General features: G+C 39.0%; 1 protein-coding gene across 3 annotated transcripts in view; it reads right to left on the reverse strand.

Moving 5' to 3' along the window:
- Positions 1-20,586, reverse strand: part of CEP112 (centrosomal protein 112) — a 170,503-nt gene that overhangs the window by 13,927 nt on the left and 135,990 nt on the right. For all 3 annotated transcript variants that reach the window (XM_075169444.1, XM_075169445.1, XM_075169442.1), the window contains one exon: positions 3,737-3,826. In XM_075169444.1, the coding sequence (XP_075025545.1) occupies positions 3,737-3,826 (90 nt within the window). The remainder of the gene's footprint in view (positions 1-3,736; positions 3,827-20,586) is intronic.

Here is a 20,586-nt window from a genome sequence, read left to right on the forward strand (position 1 = left end):
CCTTCATTTCCTCAGTAATATTCATGAATTGAACATAATTGATTTTCTCTCTTCAGAGAATCTCTCTCCTTTAAGACTATTTGTGACTTGACTGCTTCGAGGAGTATTCCTATGGTTTGGGTATCTATAGTGATGCTACTTCAGTTGTTTGCGAACATGAGGAACTTTTTTCTCTCTATTATCCCCAATTAGAAATATTACATCATACTCCACCCTTATAGTTAAAAACATTAGAACAAGGAATGAAAAGAATAGGGCTTTTTTTCTGAAAAAATTCTTGCATGTAATTCTCAAAAGAGAGATTCTCGGAGCTTTTTAGTATACTGAGTCGGGGTGATTACCCTTACAAAAAGGAATTTTAAATGAAATGAGGTATTCTAAAGAAATCTAAGTAATAAAGGAAGAAGATTGCTACCACTAACTTTTATTGCTCCAATTCAGCAAAATTTGTTGCACATGCCTAAATTCCCGGATTCATTAAGGCACACGCTTAAGCTCTCAGTGATGTGTGTCATTTTTAATTACACATTCACAGGATGTAAAGTCTGCTGTATGAACAATTTAGATTTTTTAACCATGACTGACAACTACACAAAGCCATATGACTCAAGGAAGAGAAACACTTTTAGTAGAACGAAAGATCTTTCTATCAGAAATCTTGTCTTACATTAGATCTAGGAACTATCAGAGACAAACAAGTGATAACCACAAGAGTATACGATACAGGAACATAACCTAAATGGGATTAGTTGACGAGAAGCCAGTTCCCACAGCTACATATTACTGAGGTAGAAGAAACTTCAGCATTGCTTTGCAAGGAAAAGGTTTGGATGCACCCAAATTTCCTAGGACTGCTTTAACTGTCTTGGGACGATATATCAAGAAACCTGTATATAAAAAACTACGTATTAAGTGTGAGTTACACTTTATTTACTGCTAGTTTGCCACTTTCCATGAATACAATTACATATGTCTCAAGAATTTGGACATCTGATTTTTGAAGGAAACATCCAGCATTTTGAGATGAAGTTCTGAGACTCCAATCTCGAAGTAATATTACTGAACACAGGGACCATTGTCCTAGAAAACCATGCTTAGCAGAGACAGGACAACCTTTATGGAAAAGATAAAATTATTTAGGTTAGTCAAAGTGGGAGAAGTTCCCAGGCACTTTTGAGAAATGTACATTTATCTGCATTGGAACGCATCATTCGGATAACGTTGCCATACCGCACCACTGATGAAACAACACAGATACAACGCGATTGCATCTACTCACACTGTAAAGAGGATCGAAAAAGTAAACAGGAGTAAACACAAGTTCATACAAGAACATGAAGTACTGGAACGAAAAAGCTCCATAAAAACAACAGCTCATCTTCAGCTGCAGTGCCACGCTCGCCGCTAGACAGCTCAGGGCTTGCCATCAGAGTCCTTCTAACACATTCCCCCCCTTATTTATAGGATAGTTTGTCTCTGTCTCTCTGGATAATTATAATAAAGAAAGGTTAACTCTGTGCGATCACCAGAGGGTTACTGTCACAAAGAGTTAAGCTTCGTGGATCTGTCAGTCACTCTTAGAGACTGAAGAGTTATAAGGACATTGCAGTGAAAAAAAGACAAACATGGAGCACTAAGATACCACCCAACAAGCCATAACGAGAAACAGCTTTTTATTTTTAATTAAAAGCACAACAAAATGTTTTTTCATGTCTCATTCATTTGTTTGTTGTTGTTATAGAATCAAAACACAAGATTCTTCCTTTTAATGAAAAACAGAAGCTGTTTAACCCTCTCTCCTCCTTATTTATAGACATGTAAAAGCTCAGAAAAGCGGCCTTTGTAATAGAGCCAGCGCAAATTTTGATGTTTTATGCAATTCCGATTCAGACAATATTTGGTAAAAGCAGAAAGCAAGTTCTAAGTTACTGCCTTAAATATTTCAACTCCCTGATCGGCTGATGAGTTGTTAGCTACTGTTAATACTTGATGAACATGTTTACAGGTAGCCTGGCCAAGACATAATAACTGGAAATATGTCAGAGCTGTCATTTTTGCATTTTTCTTCTGGAGAGATAAGCATAACTAATGGATTAACCAGTCACAGAGGAGACACACTAACAACTTTCAAAACGTTTGTCTGCAAAATAGACCACAGCCACCTAAACAAAAACATCCTCAATGGCTCCAGCTTCTTCAGAAAGTCCCAACGGATGAACGGCACAGACAAGACCGTTGAGGAACTCAGATATGAGCGTTACCATAAGTCTGCTAACATATTACCACCTGGCAGGAAAAGCTCTAAGCTGGATGGTGCAGTGCCATTTAAATAACATTTCTGTTCCATTTATACTGGGGAAGGGGACATTACCAGCTGAGCTAGTCCTTCATTAATTTCGTGCGGACAGGATAGTCCTGTAGGCTGGTTTAGACCAGGTGCTCATGTAAGAGAAAACCTTGAAGGCAGAAAAGGGGGACCATCCTGTGAATCTGCATGTCTAGCCTTCTACTTCTGTATTTCACAAGTAATTTTTTGTTTCTTCTTCTGGATCCTCTCTCAAAATGGGTCAGAAAAAAAGCAAAATGGCAGTGGCAAAGATTAGAGAAATAAATTTAAAAAAAGAAGAGATTTGGAAGAGGACTCTCATAGCGTGCAGGCCAGTGCTGTTCCCTGGGAGGGACAAGCATGCACCAAAGAGCTGATTTTCCTTCTTTTCCAGGAGACTCTTTGAAGCCAAAATGCAATGCTCGTAGGCCAACTTCCTCATTACACCAAATTCCTCTGGTGCTGCAAGCGTTGCAGTAAGGGTGAACCTGGGCCAACGTCTAGAGTTGGGAGGCAGAGGGGGAAGAGAGCGGGACAGGTAATCACCGACTCTCCTGAGAGGAAACACATGAACGTGAACACCAAGGGTGAATGAGGGATCCCATGTGCAAGTAGCATGACAACAACTGGGGAAAAATATTTGAAATTAATGATTATTACTCCTCTACGGCCACCGCAACTTACTGTTCCTGCAGGTATAGATTTAGAAATGCTTTATATAGGATATATGTTATGGATACTGTTTACTCAGCACCAAATAAAGTTCTCAAATGCTGCAAAAACCGATTTGTATCAGAAATCCATAAATTCGTATGTGATTCAGATAACCACCACCTGTATATTTTCCTGAATACTTCAATTTAATCTGGTTTGAATGCAGATTATTGACTTTCCGTTTCAATACTAGTCTGTAAACTACATACACTATTTTGCTTGAAGCACATTAAATGTCTGATTTCACTGAAAGTGTCCAGAATAATTTTAGCACTATTAATCATATGGAACTGTTTACAGACAACATGCTAGGACAATGAATGCATAAGATCAGGAATAAAGATTATTTTTAGCGCAGTTATTGTCCAATTATAATTCTTTTCATACAAGCCATTAAACAACAGGTTAGAATAGTCTCAGAACCCTCTATTAAAACAGTATAGTCAGTTCAAAATAAATGCATCATTTAACAGCTAGAATAGTTGAAATACCAACTTGAAATAGAGAGCATGAGATAAGTATTTGCCTGTAGGGTTCAGACAGTTTAATTCTTTTATTACCAAAAAAAAAAGGAAAAGAAAGCTAGCTGAAAATTTTGCAGGAAAATATGTGCTTTTGCTTTGAAGCAAGATACTATTTTTAAACATCGAACCTCCTTGCCCAAGGGAAGCGTTTGGGGGGGACAGCACCCGGTACCTGCTCGTGGGTCTCCAGCTCCCTGAGTTGCAGCTTCTTCTCTGCAGCCCGCGCCTGAATGCGGTAATTTTCCACTTCATCTTGTAAGACCTGAAACAATACCAACGGGTGCAAAACACACGTGAGAAAACGGGATGGCAGAAAAACTTATAGGTACTGAGCTGATTAAGAAAACAGTGCGGTATCAGTACAGCCCTTCAGCTACGGTCGCGTCCAGCCGTACGTGACAGCCGCTAAGACCTGACAGACCCAGTCTGGCCACCCTTATTGAGTAAAGTTATTCTGCACGGGTAGGACCATTGATTGAACAGGAGTAGTTAAACCTTAGTAGTTCTATCTTATTATAGGCTACAAGTATTCATACTAAAAATGTAATAAATATCCTCAAAGATTGAAAGGGAAATGGAAATTTTGCAATTGCAACAATTGCATTTGCATTTATGCTTGCAAATGTCTCGGATTTTTGTCATCATCTTATTTGTACAAACTTAGGAACACTTTTGCAGTGTACCAATAACTTTTCCTTTAAGTCAGAAGAATAATCCTCTCTCTGGAAAACGATGTCTGGAATTTGCAGTGAAAATGTATTCCATATTATTGAAATGGGATGCTCGCCGAGATGAGGGGCTCCCCTCCCGCCCTGTAGTAAAGTCTAGCATGTGATCTACAAATGAAGTATAAATGGCAATAAATAAAAGGAATATTATGATCATGTCAGTTTACCACAACTATCCAGTCTTTATTTAGTTCAGAAATAATCACTTCTAAATCAAGCTCATAAAATGCATTGACAAATTTATTTTGTCATTATTGTTCTTCGTATATATTTATTTTTATTACGGCAGTCCCTCAGAGCCTTGATCTTTTTGTTATATGCTTAACAAAAGAACAGTCATGCCCCAAGGAACTGATAGTCTATGTTATTTCTAACAGATACACACCAAACAAACAATACAAAGTTTCAAAGATTTTTTTTTTAAAGTTTCCTAGTCATTGTTGAATGTTTGAATACACACTTAACATTTACTTACACATTTACTAAAAGCTTAAGTTATGTTGTCAGCTTGAATAAAGGCATTGTTAACTGCAAGTGCTGACTTGAAGCAAAGTGCACAATGTGGATGTTAGATTGACATCGACACAGAGGCGGCTGGGGCAGCAGAAAGGGAATATTTTGAGTTATCTTTTGTATGCCAGGAAATGGGGGCATTGCTACCCATCAGCTGAAAAGCGTGGCGCAGAGCCAGGACTGGTCCTGGGAGGGACTCGCACTGGAGGTACGCTGGAAATGGCACTGAAGGTGCCTCCAGTGTTGCTTTTTAAAAAGACCTTCTGCAGAGCGCCCTGGAAAGGAGAGAACAACGAGTCCACGGACTCTTAGCGCACTTTGCAGAACATGCGATATGGTTAACATTTGCTTCCTTCAAGTAGAATATCCGTACATAAACCAGGATCATTAAAAGTACTCGCAGTGCAAAGATTTAACAGAAAAAAACCCTTGCTCTTTTCCACAGCACTGAAATACTGTACTCTCAAATCATTTACAGGATAAAATTGCTATTGAGATAAGATAAGAGGACTACTTATGATAGATCTTGCACATTGTTTTGAAGTGATGCCAGGCATTAACTTTAAAGTCTTCTAGCTATAAGACTATTACATGTTCTGATGCCAAAAAATTTAACCAGACCCAAGCATGAACTTCAAATCTGCCCAGGGACTTTTATGATATCACCGCTTCTGAGAAATGTTGAAATCCAGGCTTTGAATATATAACCGGTCTTCAATACTCAACAAGTCTTGCAGTACCAGGAATTTACATTAATATAATGAAATATATGTGTGAATTGTAGGCTTTTTGTTTTCTTTTTGAACATCTAATTTTGTAAGGTAAAATAGAAACAAGCATGCTTTGATTTAAAAACTAAAATGATCAGGTCATGCAATGTAGAAATGTAACAAGGAGCAGGGCTGTTCCATGTATCAGAAAGATCACCAAAGACCTAATTAGACAAAAGTCCTGCCATAACTCCAAAGTGTCCAGAACAGGACGACTCTCAGGAACATTCACAGAGCACATTTTGGATAAACTACAAAGTATGACCCGTCTTCTCCTGCTACTTCCACGTGGTCAGCTTATACAGTCCACATAGCTTGGCATGGAGAAAAATAAGGAGGGAGGAAACCTCGCTACACATCAGTCGTCCTGTCCAGACTCCCTCCTTGTGCTCAAGAGCAAGTTTTACTCTTTCACAGGACTTTAAAGATGGTCAAGAGATAGCATGTATATGTGTATATATACACACACTTGTCTCAGAGAACAGATTTGTATCACACTCCGTCGCACAAATCTGCAAGTACTGAACACAAAACAGGATCTCAAAGTGTTCCTGGTAAAGACAGCAACCACATGGTGGCAAAGAGGAGAATTGGTGCGCTGCTGTTTCCTTCCTTAATTTCTCCATTTTTACTTTCCTTGTTTACAACAGACAAACATATTTTGCAGAGCATAAAATGAGAGGTTCCTTTAAATCTGAGGGTTTGCAATGCATCTTAAAGTAATTTAATTTGGGCAATTCAGATAACACAGTCTTTGTTAGGTCCACCTACTCTAGATAGTGTTTGCCAGCGTGGAGTGCACGTATTTTGTTTCATTGTGAGAGCAGACAAAGTCTTAAACGAGTACTATTTAGAGATAAAGTATTTTTACTATAGTATATAAGTGTAGCAAACTATCAAGTCTTATAATTATCCATTCACCAATCGTCCAAACCAGAATATACCGTATGAATTTACAGACTTTTCCAATCACATCAGAACTGGCTGTTGGTACGTTTTGTATTGGGATGGCAGAAAAAAAGACTAACTCTTCTGATCAATCATGAATACCTCCAACTTGACCATTTTTGGACTATTGCTGTGTTGCATACCAGCTCTACCGGTCACTCTGTAGAATCTTTTATACCTTTTGTGTATAAAGGGTGTTCCATGAGTAATTAATGTTCATTTGGGTATTCCAGCTTTCCTATCAGCACAAGGACAAAAAAGTAAAACCAAAAGATCAGTATTTGAGCAAAGCCATGCCAAAAAAAAAAAAAGTAACATCAAAATCTCATGGTTGCTGTAGATCCCTGCATACGATCAGCTCTGAAAATAGTAATTCGAAGCAAGTTAGTTCATTGCCCATGATTTTAATTTTCTAGGAGGAATCACAATGGATGTCATGAATAATGCAGCCTTTTGAAGAGCACACGGAAAAGTCTCTCTATTGTCAAAAAGCTTCCTATGCAGTGGCCAGAGCCTGAATGCTGATAGCTGTTTCTGAAGCTACCCAGTACCCTCAAGTATTTTTCTGTGTCTGACAGAGAAGCTTTTGTCACGTAGAATACTCTTAAAAACAGCAGACGACTTACCCCAGGTACACCACAGAACATCTCTTTTGTAAAATTAAACAATGGGGTTTGTTTTGTTTTGTTTAGAAATGCAGTTTTTATTCTACAAGCTTCAAAGTGTCAGATTTTGCCCAAAGAGTAACAGCGCTTATGTTTAATAACTGCTGAGATGAAGAAAAAGGGATAAAAAAAATAAAAAAACAGGCCAATTTTTAAGTGTCAGAGGCTTTTTTCCCTGAACGGAAAACAAAGCCTAACTTACTTAGTTAAATTTTTCCAGGTACAGAATTAATCCCCATCCCTCAGCTTTGCTAAGTTGACTTACATCACTGTTATAAAGACAGTATTTTTTTTTCAGTTAAACCGGCTTTCAAATGCCATGTAAACATGTTTGCTGTTGAAAGTCTACACCATACCTGACCTTGGAAGTGCTTTGTGTTGGCCTGAGAACAAAGAAATGAAATGTTTTGCTTTCCAGCCCAGATATCCTACACTTTGAAAAGCACTTAAAAATGTAAATGAGATAATAAGCTCTACTGCAACAATGTGGGTGAATTACAGCTGTATAAAAGGAACATTCATTTGATTTATTTATAAAAATGGAAAGGATCCTAAAATAAAATCATATTGTAAATGTTTTGGTGGCATACAACATTGAGAGACATGAGAAGGATGGAAGGGAAAAGTAATGGCTTTGAGACCACGCCACTGAAGTAGAGTCCATCGTTGTCACTGTGATACATGAAACGTTTGGGTACCGGCTGATATGAACGGAGAGAGGAACATCTGAACTGCATTTCTGGGTAGGCACTTTTTTTTTTCCCATTATTCTATTGTGGTTTGATTATGACCAGCAAAAGGTTTAATGAAGTTTATTTCAAACCCAACTCTGCTCATGGTAACTTGGAGCACTTTGGAGACCACAGAGTAGCACATGTGGAGTTAGTGCGGAGTTTGGCCCGTGCGGCTCGCAGAGATGTTGGGATGATGCACGGGACCGGAGGAATTCAGCCTGAGTCCTGGGGGCCAGACTGAGGCTGCAGAAGAGGGGTTTTTTTTAAAAAAAAACAACTTGTAAAGTGTATAGTCTTGACAAGGAGCCATAAAGAGACAAAAAGGTACGATGCCAGCATTACAAAATCCCTTTTCAAGGCAGGAATAAATTTTTGGCATTAGTTACAGGGCTTAATCTAAATCAACCAAAAGCTGGTAAGAGAAAGAGTTCTAAGAATCACATGAACAAGTATGAAATGGGAATATAAGAAGGATTTAGTCTTTAATATATGAAAACCGATTTGATTATCCTTTAACCACAGGATATTTTAAAAAAGAAGTGTTGGATTCCCTAAAAGAAAATTCAGTTCTGGAAGAATTACATAAACAGAAATCATTATTATTTTTAATTACTTGGTATTGATTACTACTGTGAAGATACTGTATTTACGAAGGTGTGATGTTTTGCTTCTTCAACCCAAAATAAATTCCTACTTTTGGTGCGTTCCTGAGAGTAGACAAGGCTTGATTCCTGCTCCCCTCACGTCAGTGGCAAGTCTGGGATCACAATTTATCTCTCTGGTACTGAGGGTTGAATAAGCGACACTTACAAGGAAAGGAAAATCTTCCAAAAATGTTAAATACCGATGTATTTTCACATTGAAACAAAAAGTGTCAGCGGGAAAGTCACTGCTCATCCTGATCAGATTATGCCAGATAATGGCAGAGTCTTTTTTTGATGTTCCTATGTAATTCTTATTAGCTGTACCAGCAACTCTGCACACATGGATGTGCATCTGTATCAAGAAAAGACCTCAATATTTATGACCAGTGCAGAGTAATACTACAACTAAAGGTAGTAATAGTTAGCACTTTTCATCTTCAAAGAATTTTTCAAACGTTACCAAATTAATATAATTAGTTAATGAAAGATGCAGTAATAAAAGCTACCATAATTACCTACTGTAGTTTTAATTATCTCCTTACTAATGCCCACAGAAGAAGGCTTCCACTTTACATCCTCAAAACATGTGCCAACAATAATTCTGAATAGAGGCCCCTCTTTAAGTGCCTTCTAAATTCAAATTACATCCATTGATGTGTTTTCTCTCCCTGTTCATGAGAAGAAAACCTAGCTCTGGAACTTTAAAGAAAATCCATGCGAATGTTAACAAAAATAAAAGCAAATTTTGTTCCAGAAATATATATGGAGATGCTTTAAAATTTTTTGCTCAATCTCAAGTACCTTTATCTCTCCATGAAGCTGGAAGTATGGGCTGTCTGGGCAAAAACTTCTCCTTTAACTAGGTGGTCTCACAATTGAGAGTCAAATGCAACTCTATTCAAAGAAAGCAGGCCAAGTATCCCATCAAAATTAATCTCAGAATTTTTAAAGTAATCATTATTTTTGCTAAAATATTTTATGGAGATAAGTAAATTTGTCTGGGTTTATTACTACTATAAATAAATTGGGAAAATATATCTAGGAAGATCACTGATGTAATGCCATGAGTCAGAGCAAAACAAGTGTATTTTTAAAAAGTGAAATACTGATGTTTGAGCCAAATTGTCGGTGCACGCTCAATGCTTTTTGGGTTTTCATAGAGCTTTTGTCCACTGCCACTGCTCCAAACCTCGGACACTGCTTGTTCTCCGTGCTGCATTCCAGCCCCCGACTGAAAACCTCTGTACTTAAGTTCTCTCTTGTTTTTGGTGTAAAGCAAAGGAAATCTTATGGTTTTAACCTAATACATATGTTTGCTGTTCACATATGGCAAAATTCCTTTCTGGTGGGAACTTTTTCGCTGTTGTTGCAACACACTATATATCCAAGAAGTCTCCTTTGATGTTGAACTATTGCTCCACTACTCATTATGCTACTGATTCAATATGAAAGGCAAAATTTCTGTGGTTTTTGTTAAAACAATAGCTTTGTTTTTGCAAACAAAGTTTTCCACAACCTATATGCAGGGGCCAACATTACTGCAACAGAAAAGAAAATCTGTTATTTTATACTGAAAATAGTTACGGTGTTTAATAACACAAATTATTCTTCCATCCTATAGGTAACATTACAATTACTATTATGACTGTACAGAAAATTTATGCTTTATTGCTCCTCAAGAACAGAAATTAAAACACCTTAAGCAATATTTTACATCTCTCGAACACCTTCCACTGTCCTCCTAGCCTTTTACCATCAGATCAACTTCATTGCCTGGGTGAAGTTGCCAACAACTACGTATGGGTGGGGGAAAAGAGAAGTCCTGCAAAGACCAATCTGCACGGTGTCCTACTACACAATGACAGAACAGCAAATTTGGGAATCTTCATGCCTAATATATGATTTTAACCACAAAACACTATTTCATGAATAGTGAACATGAATTACAACATGGCATGAAAATGCAAATGGTAATACCTTTTTAAATGTGTCCCTAAAAGAGCTGGTTGCCCATTTTCTGCTATCATTATGAAAAGAAGGTTTCTTCAGTCAGGAATCGGAGAAAAGAGGTAATTTTCAAAAGTACAGAATTAATCAAATCCCACTTGAACTAACACGAACTCCCATACACTGGGCACATTTGGAAGTCTGCCCCACTTTGCTGACATTTCAAAATGGGAGTGGAGATCTTGCAAAACCACCCGAGCTGTGGGCTTTGCCCATTCAAGCAAGTCAAGCAGCTCCTTTTTGCGCCGGTCTATATTGCTTCTGAGATTTGCCAGTAGGAGATGCCGTTGTGAAGTACAAGAATTTCTTCCCTTGAGGGAGTGTGGGAAGAAATAAAGGGGTTCAGGAAGGAAGGGAATAATTTGACTGTAGAAACAAAATTAAGTCTTTCTAGTAGTAGTGAAGAATTTTAAAAGTAGGTCACTTAACATAAAAGAAACATATATGCAAACATTTTTCCAGTGTGGTAGGCTCTGATGCTACACTATTTTCATTTTTCGCAATTCATAGGCAAGAGACTGATTGGCAGTTTATTATATGCTTTGGCTCTTGAGTGGATCATCAGCATTAGCTCCTGAGCAGTCCCTTAACACTATTTCACATCAGACTTCATCTGGATTGGTGTCTTTTGGAGATTCCCTGAGCACTGTTAGGATCATCAACATGCACATTTTTTCCTGCTTTGCTCCTACAAAATATTGGTGTGTTTTCAGCATTTTCTGTAAATATCTAGTTGAGCTAACCAAAGTTTTAGGACCATTTTTCTGCAAAGTCTTTAGCCACATATCGCTAAAACACCTTGATAGGACCAGCAGAGCTATTCATAGGCTTAAAATTAGGCAAGGGCCTAAGCATTTTGCTGAGTCAGGGCTTCACTGCATGGCACTATAAACTCAATTCTTTCGAAACACAAAGGATGCCATAAGTCAGAGCAAGTCCTGCAAAGATAAAAATTGAAAGAAAACAGCAGTATAAATTGTAAAGTTAGGCATTTTTTTCAGGAGGAGCCAAGGAAGGAATTGGTTTTGCTTTGTTTTTAGTGGCTCAGGTGATAGGAGAGGGGGAGGGAGGCAAGGTTCAAAGAGCTGTAGTAAACTTGCTTTCATCTGCTTTTCTCAATGAACCACAAAAGCCAACGAGCAGCTGCCATGTGCAAGCATTGCTTTGCCTACAACCAGGACACTTTAGGGTTGTCGCAATGAAGTCATTCGGAAAGCTTGTCAGCTCGGAAGATTTACTGTAGTATTTACCTGGAGTATTTTGTTAGTATGCTTTAAAACTGGCTTTTCCTTTTTTCCAGCCTCCATGAGTTTCATGGTCAAGAGCAGGGGCAGAGGTTGCCGAAAGGAGAAAACTGCTGAACTTTTTCCCCCTTTCACTCTCAGAGGTGTAGACAGAAACACCAATGGTTCACATATACCAGATAAAATGAATCTTTTAAACCCAAAGATACCATGACATCTTAAGCATACACTTATGAAGGAAAAGTTCAAAACTCCATTTTAAACCACTTATGAGAGGATTTACCAAGATTCTGCCTAATGTTCAGCTGACGCATTGTCAAAAACATTTATCACGAACCTTTTGAAGTTTCTTAGCTCCCCCCCTAGTTATTAAAACTTGAACTGCAGAGTTTGTTATCAGCCTCAGAGCACACACAAAATACATCAGGAATTTTTTAAGTCAACCTTTCAGTCTGATTTTGAGACTATTATACAAAATAAGACATTCCCAATCAGGTTAATGTCTGACAGATAATGCTGAACAGGCATAACTGCTGCGCCTGATTGATCCATGAGACAATTTTCATTTCCTAATTTGCTTTTTATTAAACACTTTGCAATCAAAGGGAACAGCAAGGAGTCTGCCATTCTGGGAGCAGGTTTCCTGTGAAGACCTGATGTCGGCTTCAACATTTTCAGACACCTTCTTGAATTTTTGATGCTGTGTCGTAAAAACGTCTGAAACGTCGCGTCAATGGATATGCTGTGCTAGTGAAAAACTGCTATTGTGAATACAAATTAACTAGTAAAACATCTGGATTTGCTGCTTGCTGTATTCTTACCAACAGCTCTGCAAAAACAAACAAGAGCAGAATTTCCTGCAATGATTTAGAGAACATCCGACTCATGATAAAGCATATTTATCAATCACTTGCTGAACAAGGCAATCTTCTGACCGCCGGGGGCTTCATTCCCAACTAAGTTTATCACCAAACTGCCACTTTAAGTGGGTGTTCGGAAACTTTACACCTGGAGACAGACCAGCGGTTCCAGTAGACCCCTGGTGCTCTACAAATGTCTCCTTAAAATGCATTCCTTCTCACAGATGCATGAAGACCTGGAAATATCAACATTTCTAACAGGCTTTACAAAACATCTTATTTTGCTATGCTCTTTTAAAAAGTAAATATGAAAAGCTCAGATAATCTGATTCCCAGTAAGAACAAAAGAAAAGCTCTTAATTTTGTGCAATGAACTAGCAGACTGCTCAATATTGCTGGAATTCTCCCCATTACATAAAATAACAAAAAAAGAAATCTAATAATGTCTTTACGCCTTTCAAAGTAACCTTAATCAACAATATTAACTGGCAAGGCAAACCACTGCTTTTTGAACTGAACAAGAGCAAGCTTGACTCGACAGTGCCTGCACACTCAATACATGTAAGATGTGAGAGGCAGCAAAGTAATATCTTCTAAAATTATGTGGGATGATTCTTGACAGGGGAGGATGCACACTTGGAAACGTGGAAATTCTTTTATTCAAAGTCTTTAATGACCTCCAACCCAATTACATTTGCAACAAGACATGATAATGCAATTGCTCCCATTTAAAAGTATGTGTGAAAACCAAGCATTTTTGAAGCTTGATTTTTTTTTTTTTTAATCATGTTGAGATGAAGCTCATTTACTTAAAAAGAAAAAATGAAAAAGAACGTCCTCTGCAGCTGGTCAAACAGATTATGAAACTCTAATCTCACTAGCCTGAGGAAAACGAAAACTGTTTTTCAAGTATCTATTTTATAGAGCATTGGCTTTACACTTTTAAAAAGACGCATTAACATAACTGATCAGAACATCCCAGAATGTTTCTGATCTAGTTAATCATATGACGTTATGACAGAGATACTTGCTGTCATAATGCCAATGTTTCTAAACATTTCTAAAATCCTTTAAGTTCATATTTTTTTCAAAATTAGACATGGGTAAGATCTATTTCAGCTTCTTTAGAAGTTTTTCCTTCCATTTTAGAGCTCTAGAATACCAGTACAGAGTATTTTAGATAGACAGACATGTACACACATAGCAAAGAACAATGTCAGGCTCTACAACCTGTTTAAATGTTTCTGCTAGCTTTTTATTCAAAACATTTTACTCTAATTCCTGCATAACTTGTTTCTGGGGAGTACCCACCACCCTATTTCTTCAACTCTAAAGTGATCTTTTTTTGCTGAACCGGAATCATCAATTAAAAAAATTCAGCATTTATCTAGCTTAAATTTATTGGCCACGCTTCTCTTAAAAGCCACACTTGTTGCATAGCTGAGTACCGATGCATGTTGGACAATTTTGGTCTGCAAACTTCCAGCAGGTCTGTGTCCCTCCAAGCCAGCCCTGGTAAGATCAGACTGAGGACTCCCCGCTAGAGACCCCCGATACGAGCATCACTGCAACAGGCAACTGCTTGGCTGCACTTAAAACAAACACCCTACATTTAACTTTTCGATGCTGATAATTTCACCAATACAGGTAACAAATTAGGTGTAATTTATATACAGGCAAACTAGGAAAAGGATGAGAAGGGGAAAAACACTTGCCAAAGCTATTGCTGTCTCTCAGATACAGTTTTCATGGAATGTCAAGAGCTCTTATCACAGTTGTGACAAAGCAGATCTGATTTCAATGGAGTTTTGATTTTTTTTTTTTTTTAAGTCTTTTTTGACCCAGTTTTGAGCTGAATGATGGCTGAAAGACTGTGCTAATTCAGTTAGCAGATCTTTCTGCTGTGGCAGAAGAGTCTTACATGGAAACGTACAGACAGGAGAGGTTCTCAGTGCCACACAGCAGAAGGTTTTGTTGAGTTACTTGTGAACCTAACCAGCATCCCCAAGACATCCCTCTGCTTTTTCTTCCGAGGAACTGCCACAGGGTCATGCCAAGGCAGTTGAAATACTCCCAACAGGCACACCAAGCCCAGAAACAAGTGGGGGATGTTTTGCCTCAGGCCATCACGAGTGATGAAAGCATATTGAGAAAATGCCCCTAAATCTTCAGCCTGTTCTTATACTCTTTCCTGGGCATCTGTTATCAGACACCATGTCCCAGAAAACAGAGACAGATGGACTCCAGTTTGACCCAGCACAGCCACTTCTATTTTCCTTGAGCCAAAACAATCTTTGCAGTTTATCTTCTAGGGGTCTTTCAGGCTTTTGAATGACAAGTGTCAAATCTCGATATCCACAATGCACTTCAGTCATCATCCAAAATGCTCTGAACAAGAAAAATAACCCAACCAGTGTCTTCTGGTTTCAGAAACGTTTGGCAAGAATGTTTCTGCGCAGGTAGAAAATGCTACAAGAGTTTGACCGGCGGAGCAATGCTTGATCAATGCTAAGTGAATGACTGCCAAACCTGTTTGGCACATCTAAAAGCAAAGCAGGCTCTTTTCATTTTCTCTTTTTTTTTTTTTTTAAATGTGTAAGTAGTTCCAAATATTCTTATATGGATGACATTTTTAAAATGCAAAAGCATTAAAAATAACAGAAAACAGATCGAGTTCTAAAGCGCCACCGGTTTCTCATTTGTGCAGCTACATACTAACGCCTCTCATTAGACCTGCGCAGCACAAAGAGCAGAGCTTTTCAGCTACTTTATGAATGCTCAAAACCTTTTCCTTATCACAAATGAGACATAAACTGCAGGAAAAACAATATAAGGTGCAGTGTGAAAGAACTGAGAATTCCAGTATCGTTAAAGTTGCATAAATCTTGATCTAGTTTCAGGACCTGATAAGGAAGCACAAATAAGCTTGTCCTCTGCGGAGGCAGGTTTCGCAAACAGCAAGTTAAAGAGGCAGAGGGGACATCAGCCTTCTCACATACGCCACGAAGGCTGGATTATTAGAGACAGGTGCTAGCAAATGAGTCCACAGCAATGCCAAACTTGACTTGCCAATGCACATTTCCATACAATTCAGGATGGAGGGGAGACCTGGTAGAGGACAGTAGAAAGAAAAAGCAGCAAGTAAACACTTAAGGCAAGTATAAATGTTAACAGACGACAAAGACCTCACTATATTCTTTGCCCATCAATTGCTTCACATTTTCCCATGTCCTTGCTTTTCGGATTTACACAAATGCATGTCGAAGTGATGTGTTATTCTGGTAGGAGGAAGAAAACAATACATCATGTACGAGTTGCTCCTTGGAGCTTAGAGCACAGCTGTGGTCAAAGGTGTTTCCAGGTACGCAGACAATTAAAATCCACTGATATGATTCAAATCGTTACATAGCCTTCAGTAATTGCTGTTTTACTTTGCCAAATTACAACTGCAAAACTGTAAAGGATATGAATGATATTAACATTAGGAACAAAAATATAAGGAATTTAAATATAGCCATATCGAGAAAAGCAATGCTTTTTTCTGAAGCCAGAGAGAGCCAATACACGTCTTGGATTTCTCCTTCAAGCTGCCTGCAGAGTTCTGGCTTGGTCCAATTGTGCAGGTGTTCCTGCAGGTATCTAACATTTGGTAGCCCAAATTTTTATTTATACAGTTTCATTCTGCCACTCCCAAGCTTCTCAGTAAGCAAACAAACTCACTTTTCATGTTTAGTTTTCTCTCGTTTGTACTTTCACCCTCTCTTACATAACAAACTTGGAAGAGAGCAGCGGCACGGAGAGCGCCCGGGGCTCCTGGCGTGCGTGCAATGGATCGGACGCTCGCCTGCAGGCATCATCCCTCCCTGAATAAGCACATCCTCTTCCCGTGCCTCCTCCACTTTAGATCCTGGTGGTGGAAGGGCGGACGCTGAGTGAGAAGGGAGTCACACTGCCAACAGGAATAAAAGGGCCAGGCTGGACCATGGTACCACATATGGGTACCCGTGGCAGTCCCTGAGCAGTCATGTAGAAAATACAAAGGAAAACAGCACTTACAGCACTTCAGGCTTTAACATCTTTTCCACAGTTCCAATACAGAGAGCTACCACGACCTTCTATTGAAATTAAAACATTGCACCCCAGAGACAGTGACTCTCACGAGCCCGGATGGATTCTGGACTAGCACTGCTGCCCAGTTGGCAAGAGGGCAAATGCTGTGCTTTCCTAAACCACAGTATATCTGCATGAAGCTTTGGTGCTGACATGTCCTAACTAATTATTTCCCAGGAAAAGGGACTGTTTTGTTTTCTCCCGATCTGGTTCTAGAAGAACTTGCATTCATTCATTTTTGTTTCACAAATGATTTGTTTTCAGGACATGATTGAGTGATGCTCTCCTTCCTCCCCACACAGCATTCCTTTGCAATGGTCTAAACTGTAAGAGAGCAAACCCCAGTGCAAAACTGAGCTGTGACATTATGGCAGATCTCAAAAGGGAAGTGAACGGTGCATTGCACGTTTTGTCTTCTAAGGCCAACACGGACAGGTTCGAAACCCGTGATCTCATGCCATGCTGGGCCAGGAAAATGGCATATTCAGGGCATAGGTTTCCAGCATAAAAATACTCGTGAGGTGAGCTGATGTGACTCTATTCACCTGCCAACAGTCCTGGCAGAAAAATAAACAGGTTCTGGAGATGAGCTGCTGCTGGAGGCAAAGCAGGAACCATTAAAAGAGCTGCCCTGACCTGCGAGGAACTGGCCTTTTTGCTTTGAACTTCAGCAGATCTTAATGAATTCTTCATAATTGGCAATCTGAGGTTTTCACTGAGGATATATTTCTCTTGAGGTGCCAGATGCAGGAGACATATTCAACATTAGACGTACAAATTTTGGGTCTCCTGGTTGGTTGGCCAAGCTGGTGAAGGCAGTTCCAACAGGTATCTTCACCACTACTGCAGATAACTGTGTTGTATCAGGGATTAGATTCACACATGAACATGCATTAGTGCTGAAGGATTTGCTTTCATAATTATTAGCATATTGACTTAACTGAAGTTATTGACTTCAGTGCTGTGAAAGCTTGAACTAAAAATAAGCAGAGACAGTTTTAGTAACAGAAGAAGTTAAAAAGTGGTTGTGTCAGAGGAGCAAGTCCTTTGTTGTGCTTGACTAACCTCTGCTTTACTGCTCTTCCAGTCCTCTGTTATCTGGCAGTTTCAAAGGGGACGTTGCCAAGAAGCTCATTTAGAGTCCTAAATTTTATCCTGTAGGAACATTTATTTCAGTTTCCTAAGAATAAATTTAACAGACAGACCTCTGAAGAAGAAAACAGGTGTTTCTGCTCCATAAAATGGTCTCCCTGCTGCAGGACCTCAGACTTTCTGAAGAGGCCAAAGATACAAAACTATTGATGCCTGCACAGAAGAGCTTAAGAAAAAGCTTCAGCCTTTAGGTTCCCAGTCTTCCCTACAAGCTTCAGCCTCAAGTCCCCATTCTTCTTCATGCATGTTTTCGAGGGTCAACAAATAAAATATTTACTGTATCAAATCCTGTTCATCAATTAAGAGAATCAACACAGTGTAGATGGTGCATGAATCAGCAACGATAAACCATTCCTAGGGAAGGCATCCCAAACTCCAATGCAAGATGGAGTAGGCACATTAAGTGCAGAATCCACGTGCAAAAGGCTCAAAGAATAATGTGTACTTTCAATAAAACTTAGTTTTTCACCTTCGTGTATACACACGTACTACATGAACACATAGAGACAGTTTCCTTGAACTGCGAGGCAACGAGGTGAACTGGGCCTAATTGAAAATGTTTATAATACAAATTTTAACAGGAAAAGGAGCAAAGTACAATATACAGGAATAGAATTTCATTCTGTTTCTGGACTCTAGTGCTACTTTGGCTGCCAATAGTACACAAAATTTCCACTGAAGGGCAAGTCAAACCAATTTCCCTTAGGATGGAGGCATCCGAAAACTTACTGAGGTTATTATATTAGTGCCTACGCATTCTTTAAGCAGATGAACTGCTTCATTTTGAATCCACGTCAAACCACAAGAACTGGCTGATAATAACATTCAATTAAAATGATCTCGTTCTTCTAGAAGAAATTTGGCTAACAGCTACATCTCACATCTTCTCGCTGGGCACAATAGGGCGATTGATGCTAGAAGGAAACAGGATAGGTTTATATCAAGGACCTGAAGGGTCAGGTTTGGTGACAGTGTTTGTAGGTTTAGCCTCTTACATAAATTTGTTAGATGAAAAAGCCACTTCTGCTGAGCATGAAACTGTGAGAAAGTCAGAGCTAGAATTCACAGATATGTAAGTTGTGCTAATTAGACAGATGTTTTGAAAAACCCAAACTTTACACTCGATGCATATTTGTATCTTTTGATGTTGTACTTGGTGCTGCTTCACACCACTCAGGGCTTACTGAGAAAAGCAGAAGCTGCTCCCCTGCTAGGCTGCCTGGGTGAGTTTGCCATCTGATCTACTGAATACACAGATAAAAGTTGCCGCATACTTTTTTGCTTTTCAAGTACAGTACTGTAACTTGGAAAGTTCCTTTATTCTCAACTCCACTGATGCAAGAAAGTGGCAGAAATATGGCAGCTTTGGCTGCTTTCCTTTAAGTAGTTCTTTGTAACTAATCCTTTAATGCTAAGGAAACAATAGGTATTTTCATTTTGTACGGAAAAAACCCACTCTAGTTAGAGAAAATAAAGGCAATGCCTTCCAAAAATTTTAAGAGTGCTACTGACCACTTGATTCTACTGCTACCCTACCTTTAAATACCGGTAAATATTTCCCTGTACAGATATCGGATTCACCAGGTTTCTCCTGTTACGCTGAAGAAAAGCTCAACTATTATGAAAAAACTTGGTAAGTTTAACAAAGATATTTCTATTTCACTGTGATCTGCCATTCAAAAGTGTTCGCCAGTCATTTTTTTAAAAAACACTCTGATATTTGATCTGCTTGAGTTTTAGTTACATGTAAAGCTGGAGAGCCAGCAGAAAATTCTAAATGGAATACGAAGATTTCTAAAGTCAACACAAATTTTGGCACGAGCATTTTAATGCATAAAGCTGAAATCCTCGGTGACTCTCTCCTGCTGATACCCCCGGAGCAGCCAGCACCATGATTAGTACAAAACCAAAAGCAACCAATATTGGAACATACAGTTTTGCAAAAAATGTTTACACAAATACTGGAAATTGTGTAGGCATGCTGGAATGAGCCAATGCAATCTGATGCTATTTCGGCTCACTCCTAGGATCAGCCACACCATAAGAAAGATATCTAAGGAAAATATATGTTGATAAGTAGACCAGGTCCACATCCCCAAATCTCTATTTGCCAAACCCTGCAACTTGTGTTACTGTGCCAAGCTTTAAAAATCTTTACTACAGAGTAATAAATGTTTGTGGACTACGGAAGGTTCGCTTTGAAGATGTCATTTTCTCCAGCAATCTTTTGTTAGTTGAATATATAGTTCACACATATTGTGTTTCCACCTACACGGCTGGAGAAGCCCTGCAGTCAAGGCTGTTCCAGGAGCAGGGAAGGAGGCTGCGTTCCAGGAACTCACTGGAACTGGAACAAAGAACAGCCCTTGGAAAGTCTACACAGTCCTATGCACAGACTGTTTTACAGATGCCCTGTGTTTGGAGGACATTAGACACTTGTTTTTATCTTTATCTTTTTTTTTTCCTCTCCAGTAAAGTCCCAGACCTTTGAGCACAGGCTCTTCCTCCCAGGCAGTCTGCCTCATAACTGCTGGGTATCTCCCCAACTCTGTCTTTCTAAGCACCACTTTCTCCTCCACATAAAAGTCCCTGTGCTCTTTGGAGAATAAAACGTCTTTGAAATACAACAGTGAACTGTAACCATCAC

The sequence above is a fragment of the Calonectris borealis genome, chromosome 20, assembly GCF_964195595.1.
Source record: "Calonectris borealis chromosome 20, bCalBor7.hap1.2, whole genome shotgun sequence".
Classification (NCBI taxonomy): Eukaryota; Metazoa; Chordata; class Aves; order Procellariiformes; family Procellariidae; genus Calonectris; species Calonectris borealis.